The following is a 20446-nucleotide window of genomic DNA, read 5'->3' as shown; positions in this document are numbered from 1 at the left end:
CCGCTTAGGAGGGACTGGATCCCACAGGAGGTGCTCAGGGCCTGGTGCCCCGAATCTCCCCTTTTATCCGGTAGCCGCTCGCTGCAGCTCTGGGCGACCTGATCTCTCGGAACGCCTCCTACAACCTTCAGAGATGGGAATTCCTGTTCCCATTTACGGATAAGGAAACTGAGGCCTAGTTTAAAGCGCTTGTAATAGGCCACACGACCGGAAAGAATGGTGTCGGACTTGAACCCTTGTTAAAGCAAAGTCTGTGGGTTTCTCCACTGAAATTGCACCCACTGCCAGAGAGAGGCAGAGGGTCCACCCCTCACATTGTGCTTTTGGGGCGTGGGTCGAGAGACGAATATGGGCGCTATCAAAAGAAGACTAGATGAGTAGAATAAAATCCGATCAAAACTGTCCACTCTGTATTTCCCCTCAACTTTTTATAATGAAAAGCTCCATAGAGAAAACTTGAAAGAATTTTACGATATATAATAGCACAGTCCACCTGGTGGATAACCCAACACTTGCTAAGGTTTTCCATATTTTCTTTGCTCATGTAGGTGTTTTCTCTGAGCGATTTGAAAGTTGTCAACATCAAGACATTTTACCCTAAATGACATGAAATACTGAGCACGTACCTCTTAAAAATCAGGCCCTGGTCCTACACAACCATCGTATCCCCACACCAAAGAAAACAATTCTCTAACATCCGGTTCAGATTTCCCCAGTCATCCCCAAGGGCTATATAAAGCTTTTCTTTCTAAGTAGGAAACAAACAAGATTCACCACACTTGGCTCTTCCAAGCTCATTCTGTTTTAGTCCCCCATTTTTAAAAAAAATGACATTGATCTTTTGAAGAGATTGATTGGGCCTTTTACCTTGTAGATTGCCCAGTATTATGATTTTGTCTGTTTCCTGCTAGTGTCGTTTAGTTCGGGCTTGTTTCTTTTCTTCTGAATTTTTTGTTCAATGGAAGTTAAAGCTGGATTAGATTCGGGATCAGCATTTTAAAACCCTTCGTACTGAAGTGTAATACACCCACCCCAAAGGCATGTGAGTTTTTCACAAACTGAACACGCTCAGGTCCAGAAGAACATTCCTAGCATCCCAGAAGCCCCCGTGGGGCTTACACCCCAAGAGCGACACCTGTTTGGATGCCATGGATTAATTTGCCTGTTTTTTTTTTCTATATAAATGGAATCATGCAGCATGTACTTTTTTGTACCTGGGATCTTTGAATATTGCGTATGAGGAATCTGATGTGTTCCATGTGGTGATAGTTCATTCGTGTGCCCTGAGCCTAAGTAGAGATTCGTAACCTGTTACTGATATTTTGGGCTGGGTCATTCTTTGCTGCAGGGAGCTGTCCTGTGCATCGTAGATGTTTGCGGGGGGGTTAGTAGCACGCCTGGCCTCTGCACACTAGATGCTAGTCCCACTCTCATACCAGTTGTGACAACCAAAAATGTCTCAAGACCACAACTTATGTCTCCATTCTGCTCTTGATGGGCATCTGGGTTTCCAGCTTAGTACTAATACTACCGCTGCCACGAACATTCTAGTACATGCCTTTTAGTGGATGTATATGTGCATCTTGATTGAGTTGTTCATCGTTCTTGTTCACCGGGTGGATGAACAGATGGATGGGGGAGGGTGGACGGATGGGTGGATGGAGCAGAACCTAGGAGCAGAAGTGTTGAGCCAAAGTTTAGTTTTACTAGATACGGCCAGTTTTCCAAAGTGGTTGTACAGGTTGCCTCTGCCACTGGGGAAGCTATTTGAGAGTTCCAGTTGCTTCTCATCCTCCCAACTCTTATTTTATGCCTACTAGTGGGTGTGTGGTGGCATTTCATAACCCTGGTGACTAATGAATTTGACACTTTCATGTGTTGATTGGCCATTTTTTAAAGCTAACACTGAGTGCTTTCTATGTGCCACTTCCGGTCCTCTCTGCTTCACCAGTCTTATCTAAGACAACAGCAGTGCCATCCCATTTCACAGATGGCTACATAGTGGCTGGTAAGAAACAGAGCTGGGATGCTGTTCTTTGCAGTCTAATGTGGAGCCCAGGTTCCGGAGCATGCACCTTGGCCCGGCCACCGTCACTCTGTCAGCTGGGCCACCCTAGCCCCGTCGTTGACATCTAAGCACTTGTTTGCAGGTGGCTGTGGGACCCTCTGCAGAGGTGGGCAAAGACGTAACATTCCAACTGAGGGGAGGAGAGGAAGCACTTGAAAGAGGGCAAGGTGGGTGGGGAGGGGGGAGTCTCCGGCTATAGGTAAGGAAGGGAAGGAGAAAAAGGCTCTGCCAGAACTTGTGGAACATGAGGTATGGGCTGCAAATGAAAAGTGTGTTTATACGCAACTGATGAATCGTTGAACGCTACATCAGAAACTAATGATGTACTATATGTTGGCTAATTGAACATAATAAAGGAAAGAAAAGTGTATTTATTTACAGGAAAGTCCTGAGAAGCAGGAGCACACGGGGCTGCAGGAAGGTGGTGTGGCAGTGAGGTCGGGCGCCCCAGGGGACGGTCCTGTGCTGGCTGTAGGGAGCACAGGGGCCAGCCCGTGGGCGGTTTCTTGCTCTGGCAGCTTTGGCCGAGGCCCCATGCCGGGTGTCAAACGAAGACTTCGAGGAACTCCACCAGGCGTGGGTCCTTGTGGAGCTTTTCCTCCAGGGCCAGGTACTTGAGCGGGGCCAGCTCCCTGTGGCTGAAATCAGACAGAGGAACAGGAGGTGGTGAGGGCTCACGAAGCTCTGCCCCAGCCCCCCCTCCCAGGGTTCTCTCCGGCTCCCCACCCCCTCACCGGTTAAGCCGCTGCTCCAGGATGCGCATGCGGAACACGGCCTGAGAGTAGTAACTCAGGTACCAGGCCTTGTCCTCGGCCGTCAAGGTCACCTGGTTCTCCTGGTACCACTGCTGCTGCTTCTGCAGCTCCTGGGTCTCCTGCGGGCGGCACAGGGAGGTTAGAGCAGGGGGCGGGGGAGGGGGTGTGTGAAGAGGGCTGGCGCTTACCCAGGCTGCCCGCTGAAATGCTGAAATCCCCCTGGTCCCCTGACAGCCTCAGGAGGGCTGGCCCCGCCGCCACCACCCCCAGAAGCCAGAGCTGCAGAGGCAGGGGCCACAAAATGTCTCGCGTGGGAGCCAGTGGGGAGACGTTTAGAGGGACAGTGTGTCCAGGAGGAGCAGGGCTCAAGACAGAGACAGCCTTGTGAACAAGTTTCCAGAGCTTGTCTGCACATGAAGAGCATTACACGCCCCTGTGCACAGCGTAGAGCCTGCCGTGGGGATTAGGCGGGACCATGCACGCAAACTGCACGGTATATAGCGGAAAGAAGACGGACAAGGACTAGGAGTCACTGTAACGCACCCCCTTCCATCCACCCCCGCATCCCCTCCACCCCTCCATCCACCTTTCCGCCCAACAAGCAAGAACGAGGAAGGACAGCTCCGCCTTTGGGAAACTCTAAGCATCGATGATACTCATCCCCTCACCGGGCCCTCCCAAGTGTTGGAGATGGTGAGCAGACAGCCCTGCGTCCATTTTCTGGACTCGGACCCCGGGGGGTGGGGGTGGGGGAACCCAGCTGCACCTTCTCGAAACGGGCCTGGATGAGGTTGGCCTTGTCGATGAGCCTCTGCTTGAAGTCGCTGAGGCACTCGTCCCTGACCTGCACGGCTTGCCAGTGTGTCAGCTTCTCGCCCGGCGGGAATGGGGCCAGGAACGGGGCCAGGTAGTCCAGCTGGGCCTCCACCTGCCGCAGGTGCTCCTCGTGCATCACGTGCTCCTGCGGGCCGTGTTGGTGGGAGTCAGCTGGGCCGGGCCGCAGAGACTGCCCGACCAGCTCTGAGCAGCGTGTGAGGACCCAGCACGAGGCCGTAAAGTCCTGGAGCCGGGCACCCCTGGGACTGAGGCATCAGAGGGGAGCTCTGTGCTGTCCCTCACAGCCCTCGACTCTGTCTTACGTGAACTCGCATCTCTCTGCCTGAGCCTCAGCCCGTCACTCCAGCTCGGCAGATGCTTGCAGTAAATCGTAATAAACGGTGATTATAGTAATGTTACATCGAAAGCTGCTAGTAACGCCCTCCCTTTTTCACCCCGGGTCTCATGGCCTGTGTTGGCATATGGGGGCCGGTGAGGTTGGAGATATGGGTGTCAGCAGCCATCCCCGGGAGTCTGAGAACCACTGATCTAATGCCCTGTCCTGCCTCGCCAACCCCAAGCTATTTTTAGAAATCTCCACTTGGTGGGTGTAGGGGATTTAGAAGCTGGCCTTGAAAACCCCAGCTGGGCCTTGCAGCCTGAGGGTGTAGCCCGGGTGTCCTATGCCGCAGGTGCGCCAGAACTCAGGCTGTGGCCAGAGTCTGCTCGCTGGGGTACGGGCCCAGGTCCTGACCTTGAGGGGAGCCCTAGGTGGAGGTGGGTACAGGACTTTCCTTCTGTCCCCATGCAGTAGAGGCCTCGGCTTGGCCATAACCCCTGGAGGTAGGGGAGACCTGGTCTGGATCCTGTGTGCTCTTCGGTGTTCATCATAGAAATGGCCAGCTCAGCAGCAAGGCTAACCATGATGACGTCAGTAACGTCTTCCCCTATAATGGGCTTCCTGGCAGAGCCCTTAATCATCCTCACCACCCTGGAGGCCTGGGGGAGGGGGGCGTCCAGGAAAAGCCAGGGCCGGGGCCAGGGAGCAAGACTCACCATGGCCTCCCGATACTCTTTGCTCTTCTCGTTGCGCTTGGTGTCATAGATGGAGATGGTCAGGGTGTGAGCCCCCTCCTCCTCCTCTCGAAGCTTCAGGATCTCCAGCACCTGAATCGGGAAGTGGGGGAGGGCATGGTTAAGACACCCTCCACCCTGGCCGCCTCCCACCTGCCCATGCTCCCATGGGACCACCTCCAGCTCCGACTCCCAGGCCTGATGTCTGGACAACTTCTCCTCGTTCTTCAGCTTCATCATGGCCTCGTACTGGTAGAGAAGCTTCTTGGTGTGCTCCACGGGCTCCACCTGGGACGGCAACAAGCACAGTGACAAGGAGAGGCAGCAGTGGCAGACTCTGGAGCCAGCCTGCTTGGTTCAAATCTTCCCCTGCCATTTTCTAGCTGTGTGACAACATGCAACTAGCTTAACCTCTCTGGGCCTCAGTTTCTTCATCTATAAAACACAGATAATAAAAGAAGACAAACTGGGGGCCAGAGGGACTAAGGAATGCGCCAGGAGAGTGAGGGTTTAAACGAGGAAAGCCAGCCCCGCAGAGGTGGTAGGACCCTCTCCTACTCCAGTGTGGGTCCCCGGGATCTGGGGTCGGCTCTGTCCCGGACTGGGGGAAAGGGACAATAACGAGTAGTCTTGGCCTGCTGGGTGGTCTTTCTTGGTGGGAAAGGGGAAGATTTTCAGAGGAGCTGCAAAAACGAGGGTCCCCAGATGGGAGCTCTTGATTTTCCCAGGAGCGGAGATGAACTTCCGGGCTGGGAACCATGAGTGACCCTCCCAGTGCGTTCCCAAGCTGCGGGGACCCTCCCCCACGCCCACTCCCCCGCCCCCCGCCAGCCACGCCCTCCGGGCCCACCTCAAAATTGATACACATGTCGGGTGTCATGATGATCTTGTTGCCCTTGCTGTCCACCTCCGTGCGCCGCAGGAACTCGCGCCTGGAGGCCGTGATGTGGTCGTCCCGGCAGTGGTAGCGCAGCTGGGTGCGCTCCTCCGGGATCAGGAACACGCGCTCCGCCACGTCCTCATCCGCAGGCTTCTCGGGGTTGCGGGAGAACCGCTCTGTGATTTTCTGAGAGGCCGGCACATCACAGGAGGGGGGGTGGGAAAGGGGATTTCTGTGCGTGCCCCTGAGGGCGGAAGTAAAGGACACTCGGGGACGGGGGGCTCTGGGGTCTTTGGGGGAGTTGGTGTGGAGCAGCCCTTCCTAGCCAGACAGTGGCTCCCGTGGCCCCAGGGGTTCTCCGTGCCAGGCCACCTCGCCCGGTATGGTGCTGCCTTTCTTCTCCAGCTCTCTCCACGAGAATCTGTCTGCTCACCTCCAGAGACGGGGAGCTCACCACCTCTCCAGGCACCCTGCTTTATCACTAAACATCTCTTACTGCTAGGAGGAGCTCCTTTGGTATACAGGAGCCATTAAACACAGTTGTCAAGTCATTTGTAATGACGTGGAGGAAAAAGTGCACAATTTAACGTTAAGTGAGTGATACAGGGATTCTACCTCCACACAGACACACACACACACACACACACACACACACACACACACACGCACACACACACATTTCAAGTAAGTTAGAAAAGGCTCCCCAAACCAAACCTAGTAACACATGGTAATATCTGAGAGACACCATTCTAAGCGCGCACTTATTAGAATAGTAAGGAAATCGACACATTCTTGGCCCAGTGGCAGAGGGCACGGCCTGGCAACAGGCAGCCTGGGGATTGTAAAACAGGACAGGGCCCTTGGGAAAGATGCGGCTCCAAAGTTGAAGCTGTCCCCATCCCAGGGTGACCTTAGCCTGCTGGAGAGAGCGGGCCCCCTGTCCCCAGGCCCAATGAGAGCTCACCACCATCGGCCGGGGGTTTGACTCCGCGCTGTTCAGAGCCAACTTCTTGACCCTGTCCCCGAAATCCACGTGGCGGTAGGAGAGGAAGTCAGACCGTCCCCGGTAGTACTCCGTCATTGTCTTGGGCGTCTCCTCCCGCTTTATCAGGCCGTCCACACGGGCTGTTTCGTAAAACTCCATGACGCGGTCCATCTCGGGTTGCATGGACTTGTACGCGTGCACTGCGGTGGGAGGCGGGGTCCCGGATGTCAGCGGGGTGAGACCAGGCGCACTGGCCCCTGGCTGCAGAGCCCGACCCCAGGCCCCAGGGAAAAGGCATGTCCGTGAATGCGCATGGGTGAGCATGAGTTATGTAACCAATGCCCCACTCCTGGTGTTTAGGTTATTTCTGGTATTATAAACAACACTGTGGTGAACATCTGCAGTATGCATTTTTGGAATTCGTGCCCAGTATTTGCTCAGGACGAATTCTCAGCAGCAGCACTGCTGGTCAAAAAGTGTACATATTTTTTTAAAGACTTTATTTATTTATTTGAGAGACAGAGAGAGAGACAGAGGGAGAGCACAAGCAGGGTGAGGGGCAGAGGGAGAAGCAGACTCTCCGCTGAGCAGGGAACCTGATGTGGGGCTTGATCCTGGGACTCTGGGATCATGACCTGAGCCACCCAGGAGCCCCAAAGCATACATATTTTAAAGCTATTATTATTTTGCCCAACTGCTTTCCAGAAAAGTTGCACCAATTTGCTGTCCTACCAGCAGTGACAGGAAGCAACTGTCTACTGCTTTGCTCATGCCTGGTGGGACCATTTTTGTCATCTTTGCAACATGAGGCTTGTGAGACAGCCCCTATTGATTTCCTTCCTTCCTTCCTTCTTTCCTTCCTTCCTTCCTTCCTTCCTTCCTTCCTTCCTTCCTTTTATTTCAACCACCGAGATGGATCATTTTTTTAGGTATATATTGACACTATGTTTTTCTTTCGTGCATCCTTGGTTAAGGCTGTTGATTCTAAAGGCATGTCCTTCCCTCACTTCCCAGCCTCTTGGGCTCATGGCCACAATCCTGCCGTCTGCATTGCCCTTGTGGGGACAGTTGTTGGTTTTGTTGCTCAGCATTCTGACCCCTTGGAAATGTGGCCCCCACTGTGTGCCCAGCCCTAACCACAGAATAGGCAGGTGGCCCTGGTTTTTTACTTTCCTGGAGGGACATTTGTCACATTTCCCTGGATCTTCTGCACTTCCCCTCACCTTCCACACATCTGATTTGCTTAGGGAGGCAGGGACGGGTTCTGTTGCTTGCCACACCCTGGGGTCCAGCCGGCCTGGCAGTGGGGTCTGCTCACCACGCAGAGCCTGGGGATGGCCCGGCTTGAAGTAGTCAATATTCAGGCCTGTGCTCTTGTTGATGTGTCTCAGCTGTAGCGTGTCCTCCCGGTTCTGGAACCACTCCTTTATCTCCAAAGTCATGGTACCTGCGGGGCCCCATCGGTGCTTGCTGCAGCCAGGCAGACTCCCCCAGTCTCCGTCCCCCCCCCCTTCCCGGCACACAGAGGCCAGCGGGGCCCACACTCACACCAAGAGACTGGCAGTGACGTGCCCAAGGTCACACAGAGTGCTGGGGAACCCAGCTCTCCTGCCCCCGCAGCTGGGGCTGCCCGCCTTACACTCCAAGTCCTCGTAGGTGGTGAGGCGGCACACGAGGCCGTTGCTGTTGAGATACGGGGCCCACTTCTCCAGCTTCGCCCTCTTGTACTGGATCACCTTCTTCCCATTTGGGCAGCGGGTCTCGAACGCTGCAGATGCAGAGTGGGCTGGGGTCCCTCCTCCCCAGATGGGGGTGGTGGTGGGAGGGCCAACCCCACCCAGCCACTCCTCCGGTCACTGAGCTAAACTCCAGGCCCCAAGCCCGCTCCAGGGCGGCAGAGGGAAGTAGTGAGCGGGTAGCTCCCGCCCCGCAGCAGTTCTCAGGTTTGAGCCTGACCACAGGAGCCGGGCCAACCGGGCCACTCACTCACGGCCAGGCCTCTGTCCGCGCAGCTCTCTCTGCCTGCCGGAAACACCATCCCCTCCTGCCCTTACTGGGCTGACTTTGGATCCCTCAAAACTTAGCTCAGAGGACTCCTCCTCCTCCTCCTGGAAGCCCTTCCTGTCCACCTACTCCCAGCCCCGAGCCAGGGGGCTGGACTGGGTGCTCCTCCCCTGGTTCCCATAATGCCCTCTCCAGCCCTTCCCATTCTGTTGGAATAGCCTTTGCCCTCCCTGCGGGCCTGGGCACTCCCAGACAGCACCCTCAACAGCCAGTAGAGGTTGGTGTGGAACTCCAGCGTCCCTGCCCTGCTGCTTTCTCTGCCTGCTCCTCCCTGGTCCTGACACCTCCACTCCCCTGTGCCGTCTGGGTACTATGCTGCCTGGCCTCCTCCTGGCGGGGTGGCTGAGGGAGGGAAACGACTGTGTCCTGGTCCTCCGTCCTTTGTTACGCACACTCCATCACCCAGCACAGGTTAACCAAGGCCCCTCCTGCACGCCAGACTGGTGTCGGGCCCTAGGCCACACAGCTGAGTACGTGAGGCAGGAAGGAGGTGGAACAGAGTCACTGCTCCGACCAGGGTGCAACAGAAGGCAGGAGGGGTGGAAATGAGGGGCTGGGGCAGCTTCTGCTGGCTCCCCCTGAACTGGCCCTGGGGAAGTGGGTGAACACAAACGCTCCTCTACCTTCCGGGGAGATCTCGATCTGCTCCACCCAGGAGGAAGGCATGTCGAAACTCTTATCCTCATCCTCCTTGCCCTGTTGGGAGAAGTGTGGGGGTGGGGGGCAGGCTCTGGTCAGGGCTGGGCCTTGAAGCAGAAGCTAGAGGCAGAGCCTCTGTCTTGCCCCCCACCCCCCCAACCCGGGCCAAGCCACAGTGGCTTTCAGCTCCCCCAGGGGGGCCAGAGGTCACAAGCAGTTCTGACCTGGTAGAGGGGAAGAGGAGGTGGCTCAGGAGCCCTCCCTTCACCCACCCAACTAGGACAGCAATCCCCTGCCCTGCGTGCCCAAACTTCGGTCAGCCAGCGTGGGCACCAGGCACAGCCACAGGTCCTTCCTTAAGCGAGGGGCTTCTGGAGTCAGGTGGACCCAAGCCCCAGCCTCTGGGACCCAGCCCACACCAGCTAGGGGTCCTGGCCGCTCTGAGCCTGTTTCCTCACTGTTAACCAGACCCCAGGGGAGGATTAACTGATAGAACGTATATAAACCACTTGAGATACTGCCTAGCTGCTGTTTTTGTTTTTGTTTTCCTTTTTGAGCCTTAGTTTCCCCATCTGTAGAATAAGGCCTGGTTTACACAAACGGTCCTCCAGCTAGGTAACCCCAGAAACTCGAAGACGGTTTCCCAATTGAAAACTGTTCCACAAACATTGCTCACAGCTGGAGGCCAGCAGGGGGCGCCTGTGCCCCAAGATTTACTGCCAGGGAGGCTCTCTGGTCTCCAGAGATGAGGACCCTGTATCAAGCTCCTCATAGCAATGGTCTCATTTTATTCCCAAGCTGTCCGAAGGATATAGAACAGAGTCACTGTTCAGAACCCAGACTTAGGAGCCAGGCTGTCAGATCTCAGGCTCAAGCCCCAGCTCGGCCACTCACTGGCCGTTAGGTTACTTAACCCCCCTGCGTGTAAGTCTTCCCATCTGAAAACGGGATGATGATAATGATGATAATGATGATAATCATAAACGATAACGCTACCACCCAAAATGAGGTCATTAGGGTGGGCCATAATCCAGTGTGACTGGTGTCCTTGACACAGAAAGACCATGTGAAGATGCAGAGAGAGGACAGCCATCTACAAGCCAAGGAGAGGGGCCTCAGAAGAAGCCAACATGCTGACACCTTGATCTTGGACCTCCAGGCTCCAGAACTATGAGAAAATCAGTTGCTGTTAAGTCCCTCAGTGTGTGGTGCTCTGTTATGGCAACTCCCGCCACCTAATACCCCTAGTCCTGTTACTGCGGATATAACTGACCCCCCACACCCCCATTTTACCCACAGATGATGAAACTGAAGCTCTCCATGGTTGGGAAATTTGCCCAAGATGTCACAGCCAAGAGCTAAGGTCTCTGGGCCCCTGACCCCCAGGCACAGGTCCTCATGGAGACCTGCCTAGAAGGGCCCCCGACTAGGAGGTGGGAGAAGGATGCTGATGCTGCGGGGGAAGGCCCCAGGCCAATGAAAGGCTGATAGGACAGACAAGAAAGGCCTGGAAGCACGTGAGGGCGATCATGGGGGCTATGCAGGAAGGCCTGGAAGTGAGCCCAGGGCTTGTGGTCAAGGTCTTATCACCCCTAGTGCTGGGGACATGCTCTTTACAGAAACAGGGCAACCACCGATCAGGGTGGACTGTATGTGAGCCAGGAGACCCAGTTGCAAGTCCCAGCCTTTCCCTACCGCACTGGGGGGTCCTGGGCAGGTCAGTGGACCCACCTGGGTCTTAGTTTGCCCATTTATAAAACGAGAGCATGGTCCAGGCCCCTCTGCTTTGGGGAATCTACACTCGGTCTCTCTGGCCCATCCCCCCCCTCCAAAAAACACATACTTGTGGTGGGGACATTGGCCACGTTGGCCTAAAGCAAGACAGGGTAGGAAGCCCCATCCCTCCGCCCAGGCCCATGCCTCTGAGACCCACCAGGTTCTCCACATCATCATTGTCATCATCATTCATCGCGTCGTCCTCTTCCTCGGCCACAGACAGGGGAGCCTTATCAGTCCCCAAGAGCAGGTACTCCCACCGCACGGGGTCTCCCAGGTCAAAGACCAAGTCCTGATGGGGGAAGGATCAGCTGAGTGCACCCCGCAGCCGGCATGCCCCCTCCTGTTCCACAGGATGGTGGGGAGCAGCTGCAGCCATAGTAGAGGAGGGACCAGGGCCAGGGTCTCAGAGGGGCGGCATGTCGGCTCCCGGCAGCCTCTGAGAGTCCACGCCCATCCTCCTCCTTTCAGCAGGGAAACCAAGGCCCTCCCCATCGTCCAGACTCCCCATGAAGAAATCCCGCTGTTGCTCTCCGTGACACTGGGCAACTCTCCGGCCTGGGACAGGCCTGGATGTGGAGGTTATCCTGCACTGTCGGCGGGGCGTCCTAAGGCGTGCTCGGAGCAGGTGCAAGCTGGCAGGCTTTTACGGGACAGGGAAACGGTGGGTCTGAGCAAGGGCCGCCTCACGGCTTTCACGGCTTTCACCCGTGCCGGGGAGAAGGGAACGAGGCAGGCCCACGAGGAGTGGCACAGGCAGCTGGTGGGAATTTCTCTTCTGTGGGGTGGGGCTCCCACCTGTTTTTCGTCCAGCCTACCTGAGCTCAGGCGTAGGGCTCAATGAATTTCCATAAACTGGACACAGCCTGGTTCCCTGCGCCCAGCCCAAGCAATAACACATTGCCCACACTCCAGAGAGCCCTCTTGTGTCGTTATGACCCTCCCCTAAATGTGTGCCTGTGTTTCTAACTTATGTTAAGTGGCACCGAGCTTTATACATATGTACCAACAAACACACACGTGTACGTATGTGCATATGCTTATATAGATTTGTGGGAACTCGCTGAACTGTACGCTTAGGATGAGTGCCCTTTTCTGAACATATGTTGCACTTCAATACATTGTTTTTTAAAAAATCATTCATACAAACTAACAATCCACATTTTATAAGGATACACACATCAAAAGAGAGACACTAACCATATTAGAAAGGTTATGTATGGACAAAGGAGTGGGCTATGGGCACTCAGCTCTGGGGAAAGTCTGGAACACTGTGGCAGCCAGCTCGCCGCACAGGTCACCCCCACCCCACCCCCACCCCAGAACTGCCTGTCACGCCTGCCCCGGCCCGGGCCCAGTACCTTGCAGCCGTTCCAACAGTCCTGCATGTTGACCCAATAGTTCTTATGGTTCCAGAGGCTCTCGATGCCCAGGAAGTGGTCATCCTGGGTGCTGTAGCTGCGCGCCGTGAACGGGTCAATGTAAAAGCTCTCAGGCACCTCACGCTTCCCTGACAGCACCAAGACCCAGGAGTGCACCCGTAGGCCATGCAGGGGGTCAGTCTTTGCTTTCTCTACCTCCTGCACAGGAAAGGTGGGTGAGCATGGGCCGATGGGTAGAAAAGGGGGTGTCAGGGGCCCAAACATCTCCCCAGGGCTGGGGAACCAGCGGGAGAGCTGAGTTCTGGTCCAGAGTGCAGCTTTGGCTGGCTGCATAACCTTGAGGACATCACCCCACTTCTGAGCCTGTTTCTTACAGATCCAATAGGAGAGTCTGAGTTTATCTGTAGTTTACAAACTGGGCCCTTTGGAGCCCTAGGGTGTCTGGCATTTACTGGCTTTCTGCATTGCGATTCTGGGTGAGATTTCATCCAAAGGAAGGTAGGGGCACTGTGTGGCTTCCTTGTCTGCTTCCCTCTGGAGGAAGGGTGACTGTGTCATGTTCATTACTGCATCCACAGAGCCTGGACGAGAGGAGACCCTCAGCAAATACTACATGGAAGGAAAAGAAGGGGAGGGAGGGAGGAAAAGAGTGGGAGTAGGGGAGAGATGAGAGTGTGGATGGATGAAAGGAGAGCTGGGAGGATGGATGGGAGGATGGATGGGAGGATGAAGAGCAAGGAGGATGGATGGGGAGTGTTTGCAGGTAGGTCTTTAGGGAAAGAGTCTGGAACCAGGAGAGTATCAGAGCGCAGCATAGAATGAATGGGTGGCCTCAGGCAGCAGAGCTCTCTGATATTAGAAATCCAACGCAGAAGCTGGCTGACCACCAGTGAGCGATTCCCACGTCGCTGGGCAGAGGTGGGGGATGGCAGGGCACGGAGGAGGGGATTTGGACCTGGGGCCCATGAACACATCCCCTCCCCGACCTGTGTCAGCTCTCAGTCGCTAGCAGCCTCTCCTGGAGGGCGGAGCACAGAGGCTGGGGATGCGGACCCACCAGGAGGCGTTGTTCCTCCTCCTTCCGCCGCCTCTCCTCTTCCCCTTGGAGCTCCTCCTGCTTCTTCATCTCCTGCTCCTGCTCGAACCTGCTGTTCAGGTCTCTGGGTGGTTTAATGGTGTACTTCTTAGGTGGTACCTTTTCTTCCTCCTGGACCACCTGTCCCCCGAGGAGAGAAGAAGGATCAGCCGCCCTGCATCATCCGCCCCTCGGACCGGGAGGTCACAGCCGCTCTGGAACCACCACCTCCCCAGTCCCCGACAGGCTTTCTGGCCCCAAATGCAGGTGCCTCAGCTCCCCCATCCCTAACTTCAGGCCCTTCTGTAGAGTGGGACGACGGGAACAGTAAGAACCTTCTCCCCAGGCTTGTTCTGAGAAGCAAAGGCAGGAAAATGGCCATGTGAGGTGCCAGGCCCCGCAGAGATCAGGGGGTGCGATTTTCTCGCCGTCCTTTCGCCCCCACGGCCCTTCCTGACTACGATCTGGATCTGACATAGAAAGCGGGCGAAATGTCGGGGGGGTGGATTTCGCAGATTCTGTCACCGCAGGGTTCACATGCTGACTTAGAGTCTGCTGGGCTAGGAAGGAGAAGGAAGCCCCCGTGCGTGCGTGCGTGCATGTCGTACGAATGTGTGTTAGGTGGCAAGAAAAGTGTCCGGGGTAGAACACCTCAGAGGCTGCAGATGTCACGGGGGCCTGTGACAGCGGGAAGGGAAATGGTGAATCGCCGAAGCTTAGAGTCAGCCCGGTGGGGCCGAGGCCCCTGGGTCTCCACTGACCAGCCGGGCGGCTTTGGCCACATGGTCCCAACCCTCTGTTCATCTCTACTTACTCGTCTGTAAAATAGGCGTGATAATACCACCACGCAATGCTATTGGGAGGAGAAACCAAGTCAATGGACATGACAGTGGTTTATAAACCCGAAAGCTCTCGGCATCTAGTGGAGATTATATCATTTTAATTATTAGCATTTTGGCAGAGGCAAGAGGTCCCTATGTGAGCTCACAGGACTGTGCAGCCAAAAGTAAGAGGCTTTTGTTCCGTCTTCCCAGGGGAGGCAGACCTGAGGGAGCAAGACTCCCACCTGGTGCCTCCCTCCACCAGAGCACCTGCGCCAGGGCCCCCCCGGGTGCCCGCCCCGGTGTGACGCAGTTGCATCCGCATCCTGCTGACGCCCTAGGCCCCTGGGTCACCGGCTGTAAGCAGCAGACACGCCCAGGGACTTGGCTCTGATCAGAGTCCTGGAGTCAGTCCAGTCCACGAACAGCATTTTGTCTGTATTGTAGCTGTTTCTCAAATGCAAAAAGATGCTTTTTGATTCCTAAAATTAAATTCATTTACGAGTGTTTCTTGGGGCGCCTGGTGGCTCAGATGGTTAAGCATCTGCCTTCGGCTCAGGTCATGATCTCCGGGTCCTGGGATCGAGCCCCAGCTCAGTGGGGAGTCTGCTTCTCCCTCTCCCTCTGCCTCTCCCCCTGCTTATGAGCTCTTTTTCTCTCTCTCAAATGAATAAATGAAATCTTTTTTTTAAAAAGTGTTTCCTGTGTCCACAGCAGCCTCTGGCCATTTGGGGGCTGTCAGCAGAGAGAAAACCAGGACCACCACCTGCTGGAGGGTTGGCGATAATTTTAAATTTAAATTTAAAAAGGGGCCCTTATACACAAGTAATGAATCATGGAACTTTACATCAAAAACTAGGGATGTACTGTATGGTGACTAACATAATATAATAAAAAATTATTATAAAAAAATAAAGACAAAAAATAAATAAATAAATAAATAAATAAAAAGGGGCCTTTTGAGGGGGCGCCTGGGGGGGTTAAGCCTCCGAATCTTGTTTTTGGCCCAGGTCATGATCTCAGGGTCCTGATCAAGCCTCACATCAGGCTCTGTGCTCAGTGGGGAGTCCGTTTGGGATTCTCTCTCTCCCTCTGCCCCTCCCCCCACTCTCTCTCTCAAATAAATAAATAAATAAAATCTATTTTAAAAGGGGGGCCTTTTGAATTGAGGGGGTGGAGGGAAAAAAGAGCAAACAAAAACTTCTGTGCTTTATCTGGTTTTACATTACATGAAAGCGGCTGGGTGAATTTAATCACGCGTGACCGGTAAACCTGGGGGAGACTGAGAGTAAGACAGAAACCGCGCAGCAGTCACAGAGTTGACCCCGTGGGGAACAGTAGCTGAAAGTGAGTTTTGACAAGGGAAGAGGGGACAGCGGTTTGGAGAACTGGGCTGTGTGTTCTAGGTGCCAGGGACAGACCGACCGCGGCTGAAATGGACTGCGGGGCGGTGGGCAGCTGCCTGGTGCATGGCCGGGGTAGGGCCGGGAGGGGCCGGGGCGGGGCCGGGAGCCGTGGAGGCGCACTGCGTTAGGGAGAGCGCATCTTGCGTGACGCCCAGGGCGGCACGAACCCCTCGTACCTCCTTGTGCTTCATGGTGAGCGGGCACACGTCCCGCGTCAGGTCCATGTGACACAGGTCCTGCGAGCCGTAGCCGTTGACGCAGTAGGCATCGTAGCCGGCGCCGATGAGCATGGAGCAGAGCAGCGTGCTGAAGTCGAAGCAGTTCCCCTTCTGGTGCTTGAGCACCGTGGTCGAGGAGTACAGGTGCGAGGGCTGGCCGCAGAGGACTGGTCAGCACAGCCGGCCCCTCAGCCCTCCACCCACCCTCCCGACCTGTCCTCCATACGGCCAGCAGCTGGGCCAGTGAGCAGGCTGGATCCCCCCACCTCCACTCGGGCTTCCCTGCTGTCAGGTTGGGGAGCCTGCTGAGAATGGGATGGAAGCCACGGCCGGACCGGTGTGTAGAAAGTGCAATCCACATTTGCCTGTAATTTTAAGTGGCTGTGGACTTCCTGATGGGAAAGACCCTCTGGATGATGGAAGCTTCTGGTCTAATGCTCTCTGATCGGTCATTTAATGGTTTTTATCCCCAAGTTCTCCTCACCTTTTCTTCTGATCTTTCCTTCTCTTCCCTTTCTCGGTTCTCCACTGTGTACCTAGCCCTTTCTGCCTCGCTCCCTCCATTCTCAGTTGGGAAACAGACTGAGCTGGACAGAAGTCCAAAGATGGGGCTGGGGGTCACGGGCAGCAGGGCCCTCACCCTCTCTCTTTTCCCCATCTCCTGAAGTCTTGAAAGGAAGACTCTGAAGGCAGAAGGAGGTGCAGAGGTAGGAGCCAGGAGACCAGGCTTGCTGTGTGACCTCAGGCAAATGGCCATCCCTCTCTGGGCCCATTTCCCCACCCCACCCCGGGGTGGGGGTGAGCTCTGAGGGACTCAGACCAGATAGACTATGGGCCGTGGCCTGACCTCACTGAGTCTCCTTCTCCCTGGCTTCCCATCCTAAGCCTCAAGGGCCTAAGAGTGCAGCATGGGGTGGCACTTACCGGCTGGAGGGGGTCAGGCAGGGGCACCATGGAGAGGAAGTCTGAGACAAACTGGGCACAGCTGTCCCAGTTGTAGAGCTCGGGGTAGGGCATCAGCGTGGGCCGGATGGTTGTGCTGACGAACTTCTGCAAGGGGAGAGACCACAGGCCCCAGAGAGCGCATTTGACCTGGGGGAGGCCTGCGCTCCCGGAAGCTGGAACCCTGGGTGGGGAGGGAGTGGGGAAGGCTCTCTAGGCTTCCTCTGAGGCTCCCCTCAGTGCCTCAGAAGTTGGAGAAAGGGGTCCCTCAACGCCCTTCCAGCTCAGATGTAGAATACGCTTGTGCCCCACTGAGAGCTGCCAGACCACTGGCAGGTGGGGAAACTGAGGCTCTGGGAGGCGAGCTGACGTGCTCAGGTTGACAGGCAGTAGCAGCGCTGGTCTGTCTGGCTCTCGACCACCAGCCAGTGTGGGGGAACTAGTGCTGCCAGGGCCCTCGAGGGGCTGCTGTCCCCCCGGGGCCCGTGATTGGGGTCCCAAACGGCACCTCTGGGGTCTTCCTGTAGATGTGAGGAGGGCCTGCCAGCACAGGCTATCCCATGACTCAGCAGGGGAAATGCATGCCCAGGATTACCAGCTCAAGAGAAGCAGGGAGCAGGGATCTGTATGGGAATCACTGAGTTCCACATGCTGGCGACTCATACAAATGTTAAAAATCACCACGTGGACCAAATAAAACAGTCAGTGAGACCCTGTCATTCCATGGGCTGCTGTTTTGCAACCTTTGTGTTCATCCTCTGCCATTCCATCTACTGACGGAGAAATGAGGCCGGGAAAGACTCAGGACATGCCTGGGTCACAGGGCTGGAAGGAAGGAGGCCAGGAGGTCCTGGTCCATTTCATCTTATTTCTCTGCCCTTCCTGGGACAGAGCTGGTGTCTGGGGTTGGAGACTGCACCAGTGGTCCAGCGGCCCTTTAGTTGGGTGTGGGGTCTCCTGGCCAGCACAAGCTCCCCGGGGTGATTCACATCGAGGCTGCTGGGGCCCGCTGGCATTCGAGTTTATACTGTCCCCAGATATAAGCTCTGACCCGGGAGCTTTGGCTCACCTCCCTCCGCCCTCCGCTCTCCAGCCTCTGCCCTTCCCTCCAAAACCCGGCCTTACCGGCACTCCGCACTCATTCAGCGGGTGCAGGAAGAGGGGCACGCGGTCCGGGCACAGGTGGCTGTACTGACGGGCGAAGTTGTCTGCTACCTCCAGCAAGTGTTCCTCCTTGAGCGTGTTGCTTTGGTAGGAGAGGGGGAGCTTGGAGATGTCGATAGTGTCCTTGGTAATGATCCTGTGCCCACAAGAGGGGAGGCATTAGACCATGTGAAGCTAGGCCTGGCCCACAGGGAGCCGGCCATCTGCCCACCATAGTTGGCTCTATCCCTTCCTCGTGTCATCCTCACAACTGCCCAGAAGGGATATCATTATCATGCGCAATTTTAAATAGAGAAGGAAACGGAGGCCCAGAGAGGCTGAGTGACTTGCCCAGGGTCACACAGCTCATGAGGGGCAGAGAGGGGACTAGGACCAGGCAGGTGGAAAGCAGAGCCCTCACTTGTATCTGCTTCCCTCTACATCTGGTCCTGCCTCCCAACTCTAGAGCCCCTACCCCGTCTGGCTCTTCTTTTGCCCGGCACTGGTCTGACCCTCGCCAGGGCTGCCAGGCCCAGAGCCCCCACCCCGACACGCACGAGGGCTGCTCCGGGATGACGATCTCAATCTCTGACAGCTTCTTCTCCAGGTCTCTGAGCATCTCCTGCGTCATGGGCGGTTCCTCCCTCCGCATCTCCACAGGCCTCATCATCTTCTTGCCCCTCTCGGCTGCCTCTTCCCTCTCGGCCTCCTCCTCCTCCTCCACTTTCTCCTTCAGGACTTCCATCCTGGCACGTCTCTGGCTGTCTAGAGATAGTCCCTGTGGGAGGGATAGATGCACTCAGAATGGCCCACTCCTGCCACCAAGACCACCTGTGTCTCTGGGAGGTGATTTAGAGGGGGGAAGCGAGCCCCTCTTAAACTTCCCTTCCATCAAGGAGAAAGGCTTGCTTGGTGCCAGCACGTCTGTAACACCTTTCTAACCTTTGCAGATCTCCCTCTAAGACAAAGACAGAGCAGGCTGCAGGTTGAAAATTGTGGTCAGGGCCGGAGCAGGTGGCCCAAACTTACCAATGCTGCTTTATTTATTTTACTTTCAACAGTATCTTCTCTTTGTGGCAAGTGATGCGAATGTGGTGGGGATTAGAGAGAAAAGGAAGGAAAGAAAGGTAACATCACCAGACTTGGAGCCCAGGCACCGAGAAGGCGAGGGCAAGCCGCCGCCAGGCCCCTGGACGAGCGGCAGGTGTGCGGGGGTGACACAGCCTGTCAGGCCAAGCCCACGTGGGTCCACAGGATGGAGCGCGCAGAGCATGGCTCGGTGTAGGGAGAACCCCCCACACATTTGGTGACCAGAAGTGTCAGGGCTGAATTGTCCCGTGTGAGAAGTAAAGGAGACAGGACATCGAACTGAGTTTTTCCATTACAGACTCTAAGAGGCACTCACTGCTTTGGTACCCACTTTGCAGAGGAGCAAATGGAGACCTAGAGAGGTTAAGTGCAGCCCTAAGGTCACAGAGCTAGTTAGTAGCAGATCTGGGGTTTGAGCCCGTATATTTCTGGCTCTGAAAACCACACACTTCAGGGCCTACTGACATAAGGAATGGGTGGGGGTGGAGAGGTAAGTAAAGAAGGAAGTGGAGAGAAGGCCAAGGTGTCTGTAGGCAGCAGGGGGTTAGAGCTGTGACAGGCACTGAGACAGGCCAGAACCTGCCACACGTATTCCCCACGCCAGGCTGCCCTGTCCGCTACAGGCCAGTTTGGGGAGGGCAGCCCTGCCCAGAGGCCCTCCTCACCCCACAGGCCCTTTTCTGCTCCCCTCCTTGGTAGCAAACCCCCCACGCCCCCCCCCCACTCCATCCCCAGAAAGATCAGGGCTGGAAACCCTCAAGCAGAAAAAGCCCCCTTCCCACCTCCACCCTACTTCTTACCCTGCCACCAGCTACCTCAGCTCCTCTGCTCCCTTCTCACCCCTCTGAGGACAGCCAGTGTCATCTGTTAGCCCATCTCCATGGTAACAGCTTTCCAAGTGGAGGGTGGTTCTGGGAAAGGAGGCTTCTGGGAAATGTAGTCTTCTGTCACAGTCCAGGTCTGGGCCCAGAAGACCCTCTGTGGTAGGTCCCTTAGTAAGTGACAGGCTGGAGGCAGTTTGTGCCAACTCGCAAGAGCTGATTGTTAAAATTTCAGAAATGTTTGCAAGCCAGTTGACAAACTGCCATGATTATACACTAAATTATAAAAACATAAATAAATAGATGATGTTAAAAGCAAAGGTAATTAAAACTCGTCCCTTTTTGACTATTGGACTACGTTTTACTAGCACGTATGTTCTTATGACTACTTTACCTGTATAATGGAAATGTTATATAACGGCGAGCTGCTCTGAATTTCTTCCCAGCTTCTCTTCAGTGTAGTCATGTCATTAACTTAAAATTGGTAAATGT

At 55.5% G+C, this 20446-nt stretch overlaps 1 protein-coding gene across 1 annotated transcript; it reads right to left on the bottom strand.

Moving 5' to 3' along the window:
* Positions 1-735: 735 nt before the first annotated feature.
* DRC7 (dynein regulatory complex subunit 7) lies at positions 736-20444 on the bottom strand. Its single transcript, XM_045806864.2, has 19 exons — positions 20349-20444; positions 19974-20230; positions 18602-18822; positions 18027-18201; positions 16884-17009; positions 15918-16112; positions 13497-13655; positions 12419-12637; positions 11215-11349; positions 9266-9338; positions 8218-8346; positions 7897-8025; positions 6558-6778; positions 5564-5779; positions 4891-5001; positions 4696-4806; positions 3590-3784; positions 2803-2942; positions 736-2706 (listed from the first exon to the last, which is right to left on the bottom strand). The coding sequence occupies exons 2-19, from the start codon at positions 19995-19997 to the stop codon at positions 2613-2615; spliced, it is 2673 nt and encodes an 890-aa protein (XP_045662820.2). The 5' UTR covers positions 19998-20230; positions 20349-20444; the 3' UTR covers positions 736-2612.
* Positions 20445-20446: the final 2 nt, after the last annotated feature.

Source organism: Ursus americanus, chromosome 21, assembly GCF_024610735.1.
Source record: "Ursus americanus isolate L20-20 chromosome 21, mUrsAme1.1.p, whole genome shotgun sequence".
In the NCBI taxonomy this organism is placed as follows: Eukaryota; Metazoa; Chordata; class Mammalia; order Carnivora; family Ursidae; genus Ursus; species Ursus americanus.
Note: the sequence above shows the minus strand (reverse complement) of the source record. Positions and strands in the feature narration are given on the sequence as shown.

Bases quoted from the DNA above. Each gene is read 5' to 3' on its own strand.
- DRC7 (XM_045806864.2), bottom strand. From the start codon at position 19,997: ATGACACTGGCTGTCCTCAGAGGG. The intron at 11,350-12,418 runs GTACTGGGCCCG...TTCCCCCATCAG, and splicing joins ACTGTTGGAACGGCTGCAAG to GACTTGGTCTTTGACCTGGG. The intron at 2,943-3,589 runs GTGCAGCTGGGT...TGCCGCCCGCAG, and splicing joins TCCAGGCCCGTTTCGAGAAG to GAGACCCAGGAGCTGCAGAA.